The sequence below is a fragment of the Oncorhynchus gorbuscha genome, linkage group LG05 (assembly GCF_021184085.1).
Source record: "Oncorhynchus gorbuscha isolate QuinsamMale2020 ecotype Even-year linkage group LG05, OgorEven_v1.0, whole genome shotgun sequence".
Lineage (NCBI taxonomy): Eukaryota > Metazoa > Chordata > Actinopteri > Salmoniformes > Salmonidae > Oncorhynchus > Oncorhynchus gorbuscha.
In genome coordinates, this window is record NC_060177.1 from 54,563,486 (window position 1) to 54,579,622 (window position 16,137).

At 41.7% G+C, this 16,137-nt stretch overlaps 1 protein-coding gene across 1 annotated transcript; it reads right to left on the bottom strand.

Annotated features, from left to right (window-relative positions):
• Positions 1 to 5,417: 5,417 nt before the first annotated feature.
• On the bottom strand, positions 5,418 to 16,029 carry LOC124036077 (osteoclast-stimulating factor 1). Its single transcript, XM_046350215.1, has 10 exons — positions 15,873 to 16,029; positions 9,295 to 9,341; positions 9,148 to 9,198; positions 8,838 to 8,901; positions 8,351 to 8,404; positions 8,006 to 8,113; positions 7,752 to 7,801; positions 7,345 to 7,423; positions 6,901 to 6,999; positions 5,418 to 6,523 (listed from the first exon to the last, which is right to left on the bottom strand). Exons 1-10 carry the CDS (start codon positions 15,904 to 15,906, stop codon positions 6,465 to 6,467), a joined length of 645 nt encoding a protein of 214 aa, XP_046206171.1. The 5' UTR covers positions 15,907 to 16,029; the 3' UTR covers positions 5,418 to 6,464.
• Between the last annotated feature and the right edge of the window lie 108 nt (positions 16,030 to 16,137).

Here is a 16,137-nt window from a genome sequence, read left to right on the forward strand (position 1 = left end):
CTTGATATGCCACACCTGTCAGGTGGACGGATTATCTTGGCAAAGGAGAAACTCTCACTAACAGGAATGTAAGCACATTTTTACACACAATTTGAGAGAAATAAGCTTTTTGTATGTATGGAAAATATCTGGGATCTTTAATTTGAGCTCATGAAACATGGGACCAACACTTTACATGTTGCGTTTTATATTTTTGTTCAGTGTAAATGTTCAGCTTGATTTCAACATTGGCATAATGTTTGAAACTTGCACTACCATACAAGCTTTTAGACAGTTGAACCAATCAATTATATTAACTACATTTTGTGGCATGTAATACAGAGTTTTCATTAGCTCATAATCCCTTTTCAATATTTTAATTTAATAATACCACACAAGTATTTATTTAATAGTTGAAAAGAGTTAACGTTACATGCCAAGGCACAACATAAGGGTAGCAGCAAAGGGACATTATTACAACTAGTTCTGTCGGTGTAACCTACCTAGGAAAATCACCATGCTCTAGTTCTATGCATCTAGGATGTTAATTTAGGAGACTGGTAGCATTTGCCAAGTTGAGTCATTTCTAAATGTATTTGAAAGATCTCCACAGATCCAAAGATGTCTGCTACTTTAGCAAGTGTATCATGAGTAAAATAAAATGCAGAATAAATATAAATAAAGCTAGAATCCGCACTTGCTACATCTATTTTTTGACTTATAAATGAATGAAATATATATATACCCATTTGATTCTTGAATATCTATATTACAATACTATACGCCTCTAACTGTGGGGTAGCTCTCAAACTCTACATGGCATTCTGCCTTCTCACTACAGTTCTCAGCCGTTGGTTTTGCCCACAACTGCATCATTTGAACTACAATACCGACGTGGTCTTTTAATGTTTAGAAGCATCAATAATCATTGCTTGCGATACGGCTTTCGAAACATATGGTTCTTATTTTTCATCAGCCAGAAATCCTTCAAATAAAAAATATACACTTACTGTAGCAGTTTTGCACATCCATTCGGCTATGGGTGCCTCCATCCGATGAAACTACGCTTCCTGAGCTACACTTACACACAGGTGTTCGGAGCATGCTAGCTAGCTAATTAGCACAGGTGGTCGCTTCTTGTCTTCCGTAAACAAGCGCTGTATCATGGAGATATGGCCGTGTGGGAACACTAATCCTAACCCTATCAAGGTGTGTATCAATTTAGCCTTTTGTTTTTAGAAAATTATCTCTCATATGAAAGATAAGGTACTTATTGTTCGAAAATCGTACCACAAGTGATGCATGTTAAATGTTCAGACCGAGCATTGGGAATCTTCACAAAACTCCCCTTTACAGAAGACACCTTTGTCCAATGACTCATGTAATGTAATAGAACTGAGTCATGATCAAGGGCTAACTGCGGGAGGATCTCTTACAATTTTGAGCCAATGTTCTTAATTTTATTCTGAAAAGAAGTGCGTCGTCCTCTTACATGCCACAGTAAACTTTATATTCCACTGTGTTTTGCATTTTATTTGTGTCCGATTTTGTTTTTTGGAATGTCTTATATCTTTGGGATACTATGCTGCCACAATGTAAATTATGTAAGCATTTTTCGAATCTGTAGAATTACTACATTACCCATAATGCTCATTGATTGGGCATTCCAAATTACCATGGCAATTTTGCCTTCTATGTAGGGCAGGCCAGTAACATTTGCAAAGAAATTGGGTCCCACAAGGTTGTGTTCTCAGCCCTCACCTGTACTTCCTGTCCACCCATCAAATCAAATCAAATTTATTTATATAGCCCTTCGTACATCAGCTGATATCTCAAAGTGCTGTACAGAAACCCAGCCTAAAACCCCAAACAGCAAACAATGCAGGTGTAAAAGCACGCCCATGACTGCGTGGCCATGTGTAACAGTATAACTTTAGTCTGTCCCCTTGAACCAGGGACCCTCTTCTGCACACATCAACAACTGACACCCACGAAGCATCGTTACCCATCGCTCCATAAAAGCCGCGGCCCTTGCAGAGCAAGGGGAACAACCACTTCAGGTCTCAGAGCAAGTGACGTCACCGATTGTAACGCTATTAGAGCACACCCCACTAACTAGCTAGCCATTTCATATCGGTTACACATGCATGCCTCCAACTCAATTATCAAGTTTGCAGATGACTCTACAGTGGTAGGCTTGATTACCAACATCGACGAGACGGCCTACAGGGAAGAGATGTGGGCCCTCGGAGTGTGGTGTCAGGAAAATAACCTCACACTCAACGTGAAACAAAACAAAGGAGATGATTGTGGACTTCAGGAAACATCAGAGGGAGCACCCCCCTATCCACATCGACTGGACAGTAGTGTAGAAGGTGGAAAGTTTTAAGTTCCTCGGCGTACACATCACGTACAACCTGAAATGGTCCACCCACACTGACAGCGTGGCGAAGAAGGTGCAACAGAGCCTCTTCAACCTCAGGAGGCTGAAGAAATTTGGCTTGTTACCAAAAACGCTCACAAACTTTTACAGATGCACAATCGAGAGCATCCTGTCGGGCTGTATCACCGCCTGGTACGGCAACTGCTCCGCCCACCACCGTAAGGCTCTCCAGAGGGTAGTGAGTTCTGCACAACGCATCACCGGGTGCAAGCTACCTGCCCTCCAGGACACTTACAGCATCCGATGTCACAGGAAGGCCAAAAAGATCATCAAGGACAACAACCACCCGAGCCACTGCCTGTTAACCCCGCTACCATCCAGAAGGCGAGGTCATTGCAGCTGCATCAAAGCGAATGAAAGAATGAAAAACAACTTCTATCTCAAGGCCACCAGACTGTTAAACAGCCATCACTAACAATGAGTGGCTGCTGCCAACATACTGACTCAAATCTCTAGCCACTTTAATAATAGAAAATTGGATGTAATAAATGTATCACTAGCCACTTTAAACAATGCCACTTTATATGTTTACATACCCAACATTACTCATCTCATATGTACAGTGGGGCAAAAAAAGTATTTAGTCAGCCACCAATTGTGCAAGTTCTCCCACTTAAAAAGATGAGAGAGGCCTGTAATTTTCATCATAGGTACACTTCAACTATAACAGACAAAATGAGGGAAAAAAATCCAGAAAATCACATTGTAGGATTTTTTATGAATTTATTTGCAAATTATGGTGGAAAATAAGTATTTGGTCACCTACAAACAAGCAAGATTTCTGGCTCTCATAGACCTGTAACTTCTTCTTTAAGAGGCTCCTCTGTCATCCACTTGTTACCTGTATTAATGGCATCTGTTTGAACTTGTTATCAGTATAAAAGACACCTGTCCACAACCTCAAACAGTCACACTCCAAACTCCACTATGGCCAAGACCAAAGAGCTGTCAAAGGACACTAGAAACAAAATTGTAGACCTGCACCAGGCTGGGAAGACTGAATCTGCAATAGGTAAGCAGCTTGGTTTGAAGAAATCAACTGTGGGAGCAATTATTAGGAAATGGAAGACATACACGACCACTGATAATCTCCCTCGATCTGAGGCTCCACGCAAGATCTCACCCCGTGGAGTCAAAATAATCACAAGAACGGTGAGCAAAAATCCCAGAACCACACGGGAAAACCTAGTGAATGACCTGCAGAGAGAGCTGGGACCAAAGTAACAAAGCCTACCATCAGTAACTGCAGTGCCAGACGTGTCCCCCTACTTAAGCCAGTACATGTCCAGGCCCATCTGAAGTTTGCTAGAGAGCATTTGGATGATCCAGAAGACGATTGGGAGAATGTCATATGGTCAGATGAAACCAAAATATAACTTTTTGGTAAAAACTCAACTCGTCGTGTTTGGAGGACAAGGAATGCTGAGTTGCATTCAAAGAACACCATACCTACTGTGAAGCATGGGGGTGGAAACATCATGCTTTGGGGCTGTTTTTGTGCAAAGGGACCAGGACCAGGACGACTGATCCGTGTAAAGGAAAGAATGAATGGGGCCATGTATTGTGAGATTTTGAGTGAAAACCTCCTTCCATCAGCAAAGGCATTGAAGATTAAACGTGGCTGGGTCTTTCAGCATGACAATGATCCCAAACACACTGCCCGGGCAACGAAGGAGTGGCTTCGTAAGAAGCATTTCAAGGTCCTGGAGTGGCCTAGCCAGTCTCCAGATCTCAACCCCATATAAAATCTTTGGAGGGAGTTGAAAGTCTGTGTTGCCCAGCAACAGCCCCAAAACATCACTGCTCTAGAGGAGATCTGCATGGAGGAATGGGCCAAAATACCAGCAACAGTGTGTGAAAACTTTGTGAAGACTTACAGAAAACGTTTGACCTCTGTCATTGCCAACAAAGGGTATATAACAAAGTATTGACAAACTTTTGTTATTGACCAAATACTTATTTTCCACCACAATTTGCAAATAAATTCATTAAAAATCTTACAATGTGATTTTCTGGATTTTCTTTTCTCATTTTGTCTGTCATAGTTGAAGTGTACGTATGATGAAAATTACAGGCCTCCCTCATCTTTTTAAGTGGGAGAACTTGCACAATTGGTGGCTAAATACTTTTTTGCCCCACTGTATATACTGTACTCTATACCATCTACTGCATCTTGCCTACGTAGCACGGCCATTGCTCATCCATATATTTATATGTACATATTCTTATTCATTCATTTACACTTGTGTGTATAAGGTAGTTAAGATTACTTGTTAGATATCACTGCACGGTCAAAACTAGAAGCACAAGCACTTCTCTACACTCGCATTAACATCTGCTAACCATGTGTATGTGATCAATAAAATTGGATTTGACATTTGCAAACAAATTGTTTTACTGTGCCCAGTTGCAGACTTTTATGGTCACACAAGGTGCCACCGATTGATTCAAAATGAGTAGCCTAACAATTAGACTATTTACATGGCCCCATTTGCATTTGCAAACAAAAAAAACATGAACAGTTCCACATCTGTTTGGCCTCAAACTGTAATTTCAGCTATAATTTTGATATCATGTATGTTCAGTCTTTGCATCCATAGCTCTATGAATTTGAGAGTGGTTACATTTCTCCAGGCCCATCCCTCAGCTTTTTACCAAAAGGGGTGGGGGTAAATGCTTCATGGTTTCAACGGCAGATCCCAGCTTTAAATAGTCTGCAATTAGTAAATGATGTAATAAATCGATATCAGGTCTCGTGTGTTTAACTTTGTGATACTTCAAATGATGCATGTCCCTCTGTGGGCACGTAAAGCGCTTCAGCTTCATGTAGACGTTTCACTAGTGTGATCGACTTTCAGCCTGTAACCATGTTTGGTATGACAATGACCATAGATCTGGGACATGGTAATTGAAATGTGCATTCTGTTACAAAAATCACAAACTTCACCTTTCTATCTCTCTAAAACAATCCCATCATCCATCTTTCATAGGCAGGTCAAATCATTAGATAATTTTATTGCATAGCTGACAGGAAAGACAAAGCAGATAGACAGAACAGATCAACAGTGAACACATCTTTATGAAAGACATCAGATCAGGTGACTTATTCACATACACACCTGTAGACAAATTATATCTTTACAGCTTCACATAAGGCACTTTTAGTGACATATCTTTTAACAGTGGAGCAGTGGGTCAGTGTGAACAACATACAGTACATGAAGAAAATGCACTGTCATTTTCTTTCTACAATATAGATAGAAAATGCAGTGGCAACTTACTAATCCCCAGTGAAGTGAAGACATTGGGGAAGAAAATGTTTTGCACAGCACATCTAATATTACAGTATTTCATGAGAGATGACATGATTTGCGACAGTAAAACCCAGCCCGTGGTTATTTGAAAGTTCACATTTGACAATGCAGACAATTATTTGACAGACAAATGCATGCATTCTAATGACTATGAAGTTGGTTTTAGAATGAGGTTAAGTTAAGGCAGGATGAAGTATGGCATGATACTGGAAATCATCTCTGTGCTTACTAGTGCCAGAGAGAAATAAATCTGACTCAACATGGTCACTTCCTGCAACACCTGCGATGCAGGTTCATACCACCTTCAATGGGAGATATGATTGATCCAGGAGATATTTGTAGGAATCAATCACATGTCAATCTCTCTGGTGTCAGCAATCACCGACTCACCCGCAGATAGCGCGACAGTGAAACCCATGCTATTAGTTCCCTTAGAACAGCCAATCATCTACCAGAATTTAATAATAAAGACGTCACCTCTCCACAGCCCTAAGGTTTTATAAATTCCATGTTCCATTCACATTGTTAATTATATGTCTTGTATTACTTTAATTACAATTGTTTTTCAGAATGTTGAACAAATGTTCAGAAAATATTTGGAAAAATTGGAATGGTATTCGAACTTCTTCTCCTTCTCCCCACCCAGCTAATAAATGTCCCACACACTGCAAACTCCCCCCATCCCATGAGAGACAGGCCTGAGATATTCCTCCCCTTTCGGAGTGGGCTCAGTCAGAGTCTTCGTCGTCAAGGTATTCATCGGCGTTGCTGTGTGTACGTGTGATATCTGTAATAGAACAAATCGGAAAGAAGAGCTTAGGCCAGTGACAGTGGTAGGAGATTCAATTACATTTCATGGAATTAAAAAAACATTTCCTCTATTAAGAGACCCATGATTGCAAAAGTACAACTATGTTCCAGTATGGACTGGACAGTTCTTTGTTGGGGGTTCCTCGTTTTGTCATCTTGCATTCTTAGTAGTGTTATGTGTGACAATAAGGGCCCGTTTCACAGATACAGATTAAGCATGGTCATGGACCAAGAAACATGTGCAATAGAGATTCCCCACTGAAAGTACTTTTGAGTCTCGGAACTAGGGCTTCCATCAGTTTCCGGGAAAACGAAATAGCGTAAGGCTTCCACGTTCTGGCCTAAATGACTCACTGCCTCCTTGTTTCCTCTTGATGAGAGAGGCACACTGGGCATTTGTGGCCATCTCCAGAGCCAGCTTCTTCTCATTGTTTTTAATATCCATCCTGGCATCTGAAACACAAATACAGAAATAAACACAAATATAGAAAATGATTAACATACAAACAACCAGACATGCTCATACTAGGGTTATGGTCAATTCTAAATGGAACTCAGTCAATTCAGGAAGTAAAAAAAAAGGCTTATTTTGAATACATTTTTAATCAGTTAAAACAGGAGAAGGTATGTGTCTAATTTTATATTTCAAATTCACTTTCTGAATTGACTGACTTCGATGTGAACTGAGCCCCAAACCCTGGCTCATACACACACAGAGATGGGAACCGAAACAGGAAAAGAGCAACAACAAACAAAAAGAGATGGAACTTGAAACGAAAGGTAGACAGACGGGCTTACTCTTATTCAGTAACATCTCCACTATGTCGGAGTATCCCTTCCAGGCGGCAGCATGCAGAGCAGTGTCTCCCAGTTTATTCTGCAGCGGAACAGAACAGCCGACATGTCAAAGACCTTACCCATCACATTTTTTGCATAATTCTCACCATGTAGGGACAGTTTCCCAGACACAGATTAAGCCAAGCACTGGACTAAAATGCATGCTCAATAAAGAATCACCTTTGAAATACTTATATAAAAAATGAGGTTAATCTAGTCCTGGACTTGAGTCTAAATAGAGTCTTTCGTCTTTAATACTGTATGCATCAATCGCATACAGCCCAACCAGGCTGTACATTTGTTTTGGGATCAATCATAAGAATTTGCCTGAAACCGCATTTTCCAAATGTGTAAACTGTTCTTCTCACCTGCTGGTTCAACTCAACGCTAGACTGCCCCAGCAAGATCTCCACCACATCTATCACAAAAATTACAACACAACATAAAACTGTCATACATCTCACAACAGCGCGTGTGTGTGTAGGCTGACATGCATTTGCTCTGTCATTCAAGAAAAAAAAAGAAGCTGAGTGCGTGTGTGCGTTGGCGCATTTGTGTGAGTGCATGCGTCTGTGCAACGATGCATGTGTTGTGGCATGCGTGTAGTAGACAGATCTGTTACCTTTGTGTCCTCCGTGGCATCCCCAGTAGAGGGCAGTATTCCCAGCTTTGTCCAGTCCATTAATTCCCACTTTGTTCTCCAGACACTCACGTAGCCAACTCAGATTGCCTGCGTCCCACAGACGCAAAAATGTAATTACACACAAATAAACATGGGTATGCAAATGAAGCAAGCATCACACCATTCAAATTCATACAGGTTATAGAAGGTGTATAGCAAACAAACAATAAAAACGTAGTTTGTTATCTAACTATATAGTAGGTTTAGATTATTGGTGGTGCGGTGCACAATATTTGCTAATTGGGAAGAGTGAGTGACGCAGCGGGCCTCTTTTTGGTGCCTCACCTCGTTTAGCTGCCTCGTGCATTGGGTTGTCAATGGACTCTGCCTGCTCGGCCACTGTGGGTTGGGGAAGTCAAAGAGAAAAGTGTGATTTCAACAGAGCAACATGCTCCTTTGAAAACCACAGTTAGGGCACGAATCTATTAAGGGGTGCCTAGAATAATCAAACACATAGAACATGTTGTTTTCTCAATCTAAAGACAAGTTAATGGAATAATGCATTTAATAATAATAATAATAATAAATGCCATTTAGCAGACGCTTTTATCCAAAGCGACTTACAGTCATGTGTGCATACATTCTACATATGGGTGGTCCCGGGGATCGAACCCACTACCCTGGCGTTACAAGCGCCATGCTCTACCAACTGAGCTACAGAAGGACCACATTTACTGACATGGATGGGCACCTCTTTTGCGATACAACTTCAACCTTACCATGAAACTTGCCATACGACATATCACATACAGTGAATGGTTTGTTTACTCACCATAATTGCTTGGGATGAGGCCAGTTCTTCCCCTGCAGGTTCCCTTCCACCAATTGCTGTCACTCTAAAGATGACAGACAGGCAGTGAGAGCCAATAACAATACAGAATGCTTGCATCCAGTATCTCAGAGGTGAGAGAAAAGACAGACAGAAAGAGAGAAAGAGTATGGGATACAGGAAAGACAAGAGATTTAGGGAAAAAGGAGTGGAAGATTGAGGACATTTTATTTTTTATTTTTTTAAGAGTGCCACACAGACAGAATAAATGAGTGAAAGGGAGAAAAGTGGACAGGCGGAGACGGTAACTTACCGTATCAGAGATATACAAGATGTCTCCCTCTTCAAAGTAGAGCTCATCTGGCTGAAAAGCAAAAAATAAATAATACCATCTTTAATTTGGACTGGTGTGAGGCGGAGTGAAGGGACTAGACCAACCATTAGGAAAAGAAACACTAACCGTTCGGGGGTCAAAGGTGAACATGGCTCGGAACACCTTGACCTGGCCTATAAGAGAACAGAGAGGGAAAGGAACATGAGTTTGAACGTATACAACTGTGCAGCGGGTCTCACACACACACACACACACACACACACACACACACACACACACACACACACACACACACACACACACACACACACACACACACACACACACACACACACACACACACACACACACACACACACACACACACACGCCACAAAAAGATCCAGACATGCTATCACACACATTTCAGATTTTGGTCTATGAGATCCATTTACACAGTGAACAGACATTGGGTCCTCATCCACACACTCCAAGGCTACAGGCCTTAGGGCCTCTGAAGACACACTGTACTAGCTTGTCTCAATCCCAGGGGTAGAATGTTACCAGATTGGTGTTAAGAGAAAGCTAAACTAGTTCATAGGCACAGAGAAACCAGGGTGTTGTTCATTAGGCACAAAACTGAGTAAAGGGGATACCTGCAGGCCTTCTTGTCCAAAAATAAACATCAAATGAACATCGACTCAGGCATAAAGAAACACTGTTTATGCAGAAACTGATCGAAATGGGAATCAATTAGCGAAATGAAAACACTGGAGTATGCAAGCCTTTATACTGCTTTCTGAGTGTAACACCTGTTTTACACTAGTGTATACACCCTTATGTTATACTTGGGAAATTGTGTTTCCATAGCTAGGGCTAACAGTGAGGACTTGTGAAGAGCAGAATCAACAACCTCTGCATAATTAAAAGTTACTTTGTGAGAAGGCGTTATAGTTTACAGTTAGCCATTACGTAAATGAAAGCTGAAAAATACCAGTGGCCTGGCTTTGGCCCCAAATGAGAGCAGGTCCACCAGAACCATGGCCCAGGAAGACATGGGTGCCAACCCACGTAGATGAAAACAGAAAAGTCTGAGCCTTTTGGGGTGAAACACTGGGGTAAATCTTATATGGAAATGAGCCAGAGATTTTCTCTCTGTATATACCCTGACTGAGCCACTCATTGTTCCAGAGAGAAGCTGCAGTTGAGTTCATAGACAAACCCTGCTTTATTCAGCTCTGTTCCCGGAGTGGTTCTGCAGGCCCCATCCTGCCCCTGTGAAAACTCTGGGGCCTGTGCCGACTAGCCCGCCCACAATACTCTCAGCCTCACAGTCTGAGCTTGCTATGCAGCGGTAATTCACAACAGACAGAACCCAGGACAGCTGGCTAGCTGAGAGGCTACAACTCTATTTACATTTTATTTTTATTTTAAATATATGTTTCTAAGTAACTTTAGTACTGTGTAGGGCAAGCACCTGGATAATTAAATGCGGGGGGGGGGCTAAGCAGCTTTGGGCAGGCACAGGCTTGTGGGGTTCTGCATTTCAGGAATGATTCATTCCTGGTTCAGGAAAACCCCCAAAAGAAGGCCTAAATCAGAATGACAGTCTTCATGTTAGTAACAATCTCGAATTAAAAAAAGGTTAAAAGAAAAAAATTGAAAAACAAAAAGCAAAACTTTGGTGAGTGAGTTTATACAATGTCAAGGGGTCAACTGCTTTGTGCATGTTACCACCATGGTATTTCCAGTGCCCCAGTGCCTGTAAATTAGACATGTCGACGATGAGTATCACGTGTCTCCTCTCCAACACCCAGGGTGCTCTGATTCAAACTCCCATTAGACAGCTCTGCAAACGTTACAAAACTTTCGTTGCTCGCCGAATATGGAGTGTTGCTGTTCAACTATCTTCAACTATTCCCGTTACGGCGGGTATGTGCTTCAGTTTGAATTTGAGCTTCCGGGGCCCGGTTTCACGTTAGCGATTGAATTTAGCCTTACGTGTGTTTTAATTATGCATCTTTCCTACAATGACCGAAGCTGTAGCATGCGTTTCCCAAAACACAACGCAGAGAGAACGGTCGCTATGTGTGTGGTGTTAGAGAATGTGTCAATACCGATAGGATCAAATGAAAGGGAGCGCTGCTCTCGGATCAGCTTCTCCATTAATTTTATTTTATAATTATTTCACAATACTGACGACGGATCAACTTCTAGAGAGAGATTACCACCTATAGCTGCAAATATTGAGGCGGCTTATTCTAATGCTTAGATAAAAATGCACTAAATCGTAGATTTGACAAATCATTGCGCACATTAGGCTACACATCATGAAATGTATTGAGCCAAATTACAGACAGTTGCAAAATAGAACAATTGATTGAACAAATGTATTTAAATATGATTGAAATAGGCCTATAGCCTACTGTTTATTTTAATAACGTTTTTAATTTGCCTGGTTACCCAAACCCCTTGCTCTGGCCAAACGCTATGCCACGCCCACGGATGTTAGTTTCTTCTTCGCCTTGAGGGGATTCGGCTCAAAACAAAAGTGATGTAATTAAGCACAAGGAGCAATGAGTAGGATTCAAATGAAATTGTATGCGTCTTATGCTCCATGAACAACATGTGTACACTAACAGTGAAACGATTACTTACAGGCCCTTCCCAACAATGCAGAAAGAGGGAAAAAGATAAATAAAAATAACAAGGAATAAATACACAATGAGTAACGATAACTTTGCTATATACACACGGGGTACCAGTACCAAGTCGATGTGTAGAGGTACGAGGTAGATATGGACATATACTGTAGGTAGGGATTAATTATATAATAAAAACACAGAAATACGAGCCTTACAATCCGGAAACTATCATTTAGAAGACACAATGTAAATTATTTCAGTGAAATACGGAACTGTTCTGTATTTTATCTAATGGGTGGCACCCATAAGTCTAAATATTGCTGTTACATTGCACAACCTTCAATGTTATGTCATAATTATGTAAAATTCTGGCAAATTAATTACAGTATGTTAGGAAGAAATGGTCTTCACACAGTTCGCAACGAGCCAGGCGGCCCAAACTGCTGCATATAATGACTCAGCTTGCACTGAATGCAAGAGAGGTGACAACTTCTGTATTGATTTAAAGAAAGGCATTGATGTTAAATACATTTGTGCACCGATTGTGCTGTTTTTCACGAATGCGCTTGTTAAATCATCACCCGTTTGGCATAGTTGAAGTAGGCTGTGATTCAATGTTAAATTAACAGGCACCGCATTGATTATATGCAACGCAGGACAAGCTAGTTAACCATCAACCATGTGTAGTTAACAATCAATCTTCACAATCACTAGTTTTTTTACAAGATACCTTTAATGCTAGCTAGCAACTTACCTTGGCTCCTTGCAGCCACAAGGTCCTTTTGATGCTGCACTTGTGTAATAGGTGGTCAGCCTGCAACGCAGTCTCCTCGTGGATTGCAATGTAATCAGCGTCCAAAACGGCTGATTACAAGTTTTCATAACAATCAGTAATCGGCCTTGCCGATTAATCAGTCGAACTCTAGTATGGACGATGATAATTCCTTAGTGATGCGGACAGAGAGGAACTAGAAGCTCTCGACCTGCTCCACTACAGCCCTGTCGATGTGGCTGGGGCGTGCTCAGCCCTCAGTTTCCTGTAGTCCACAATCAGGGTCTTTGTCTTACTGACGTTGAGGTAGTTGTTGTCCTGACACTACACTGCCAGGTCTCTGACCTCCCTCCCTGTAGGCTGTCATCATCGTCGGTGATCAGGCCTACCACCGCCCGTCATCTGCAAACTTATTAATGGTGTTGTAGTTGTGCTCGGCCACAGTCTTGGGTGAACAAGGAGTACAGGAGGGAACTAAGCACGCATCCCTAAGGTGTCCCTGTGATGAAGGTCAGCGCGGCGGATGTGATGTTACCTACTCCCACCACCTGGGGGCGGCCCGTCAGGAAGTACAGGATTCAGTTGCAGAGGGAAGTGTTTAATCCCAGGATCCCTAGCATAGTGTACATGGTACCAGGGCACAAAAGAAATAGGGCCAAACGATCCTTTGTCTCAGCAGCAATAAGGCTCCTGAATGTTTAAAACTACAAGTAGGACCAGCAGGCTGGCCTACAGCTAACATTGTGGATGACAGAGTGTTGTGTACAGGTTAACCATTGATGACGAATTGCACTTATTTAACTTGTATATTATGTAATTTGTTATGTGTGCACAGAGCCACAACCAAAATTTCCCCATGGGGATATATCTCAGTGTGATTGCTTTTGATAAAAATTCTTCATCTGTCTTCCCAGTGAAAACTATACTGTACAAAAATATAAAATGCAACATGTTGGTCCCATGTTTCATGAGCTGAAATAAAGGATCCCAGAAACATTCCATATGCACAGAAAGCTTATTTCTCAATTTTTGTGCACAATTTTGTTTACAACCCTATTAGTAAGCATTTCTCATTTGCCAAGATAATCCATCCACCTGACAGGTGTGGCATATCAAGAAGCTGATTAACATCATGATCATTACACTGGTGCACCTTACACGGCCTAAAAAAACTAAATGTGCAGTTGTCAACAACAGAATGCCAGAGATGTCTCAAGTTCAGGGAACATGTAATTGGCCTGCCTACTGCAGGAATGTCCACCAGAGCTGTTGCCAGATAATTTAATATTAATTTCCCTCCCATAAGTCACATCCTGTAGTCCTAGTTCACCCACGACTCCAACACCATCATTACGTTTTCTTACGACACAACGGTGATAGGCCTGATCACCGACAACAAAGAGACAGCCTATAGGGAGGAGGTCAGAGACTGCAAGGACAACACTCTCTCCCTCAACTACAGGAAAAGGAGAGCTGAACACGCCCCCATTCACATCGACGGGGCGGTAGTGGAGCGGGTCGAGAGCTTCAAGGTCCTTGGTGTACACATCACCAACAAATTATCATGGTCCAAACACACCAAGACAGTTGTAAAGAGGGCATGACAACATCCTCAGGAGCCTGAAAAGATTTGGCATGGGTCCTCAGATCGACCAAAAAGTTATACAGCTGCACCATCAAGAGCATCCTGACCGGTTGCATTACTGCCTGGTATGGCAACCGCTCGGCATCCGACTAAGGCGCTACAGAGGGTGGTGCGTATGGCCCAGTACATCACTGGGTCCAAGCTTCCTACCATCCAGGACCTATATACTAGGCGGAGTCAGAGGAAGGCCCCCAAAAAATTCAAAGACTCCAGTCACCCAAGTCAGACTGTTCTCTCTGCACCGCATGGTCGCTCCGGCACCACTTGCCAAGTTGAGGTCGAAAAAAGATTCTACACCCAAGCCATAAGAGTGCTGAACAAGTAATCAAATGGCTAACTGGACTATTTGCTTATTTTCATTTAAAAAAAATGGACATACTGTTTTATCTATGCATAGTCACTTTACCCTTACATTACCTTATTTACCTTGATTAACCTGTACCCCTGCAAATTGACTTGGTACTGGAACCCACTGTATATAGCCTCGTTATTGTTATTTTGTGTCACTAAATAAAACCAAACTAAAAAAATAAAATATTTTCTTAGCTGCATTGTTGTTTAATTACGGGCTTGTAAGTAAGTATTTCACGGTAAGGTCTACCTACACCTGTTGTATTCAGCGCATGTGACAAATACAATTGTATTTGATTTGAGATAGGCGCTCCTCATTCACCGCTTTTGCCCGTTCACGTCACGGGCCATAGACCGGGGCCCCGCGGCTCAGCATAATCGAACACGCCCATTGGCAACTTTAATTGTAGTCAACTTTGCTCTGAAGTTATCCGCGGTCACAGAGAAAGAGTTATAGCACGTGATTATATGTTTAGCGTAGATCTTCAGTGTATAAAGTGAGGGCAAAAGCTTTGATGTTCTACGACTGGTCTGAGGCAGACATTAGATTACGAGCGTTTAACTTTAATAACGATGGTTTTTGGAAACATCTCGGAGATAGAACCTGTGTATGAGCATAGTTCAAACAATTAACTTAGCCTAAATATATTTTGGGGGGTATCGGACCTTAGACGATAGATAAGAGTCAAGTCATGCTCATCGTCGACGTCTCTAATGCCGCGTTCACGTACTAATCGGAACTAGGAATCTGACATTTCCGATTTACTAACTGTTTGTAGTTATACACGTGCCGCATTCAACCATTTGCGGCATTTCGCACAGACACTGGGGCAGGTTTCCAGTACTGAACCACAAGTGCAATATGTAGCTAACCATATAAAATGTTTAACATTGGCTTAAGCAACTCCATACAACTTTCTGTAAGTTTTTAGGATGGGGCTGCACACATTGCAAGCAACTGTGCATTTTGTGTGTGGCCAGCCTGATAACGTCAGCTAGTTAACTTGCATTTCTGTGAAATGGGGAAGTCACGTTAGCCATGATGACATAGCCATGGGATCTACATCTAGCTAGCTAGATAATTTTGTATCTAGCTAGTTCGTGAAGATAAACAATAAGGACGACAGTGAGAAAAGGACAGAGACAACTGAAATGACTGAAATGTTCAATTATTCAAGGAGATTACTGGTCAAACATTTGGCTAGCTAGGTGTGTTACACTTGCTTGACGCCGGGATGGAAGTTTCAAGTAGCTAACGTTAGTTCGCTTAACGTTTTCTAGCTCATTATCACGCAGTTAACCGAATACTTACCAGGTTTGGCTGGCTTGGGAGGCGGTTTGGACATTTTCAGACGTTAAAGAGTAGCTACGCGGTATCTTGTCTGAAAAAGTTGCTTACCGTCCTAAAATAAGAGGTACTGTCTCACTTCCAATAAGGAAGTAGGCTACTGTCTGACAGAACCAGCTAGGCGGAAAACTAGAAGTGCGCATGCCCACTGATAAATTACTAATATTTTGGTTAGTCTGAGGTAAAATATGTTATAATAGCTAGGTAATATAATTGGATAGAGTTGTAT

Bases quoted from the DNA above. Each gene is read 5' to 3' on its own strand.
- LOC124036077 (XM_046350215.1), bottom strand. From the start codon at position 15,906: ATGTCCAAACCGCCTCCCAAGCCAGCCAAACCTG. The intron at 8,114-8,350 runs GTGAGGCACCAA...TGTGGGACGCAG, and splicing joins GCACGAGGCAGCTAAACGAG to GCAATCTGAGTTGGCTACGT. The intron at 6,524-6,900 runs GTGAGTCATTTA...GTTCTATTACAG, and splicing joins CAAGAGGAAACAAGGAGGCA to ATATCACACGTACACACAGC.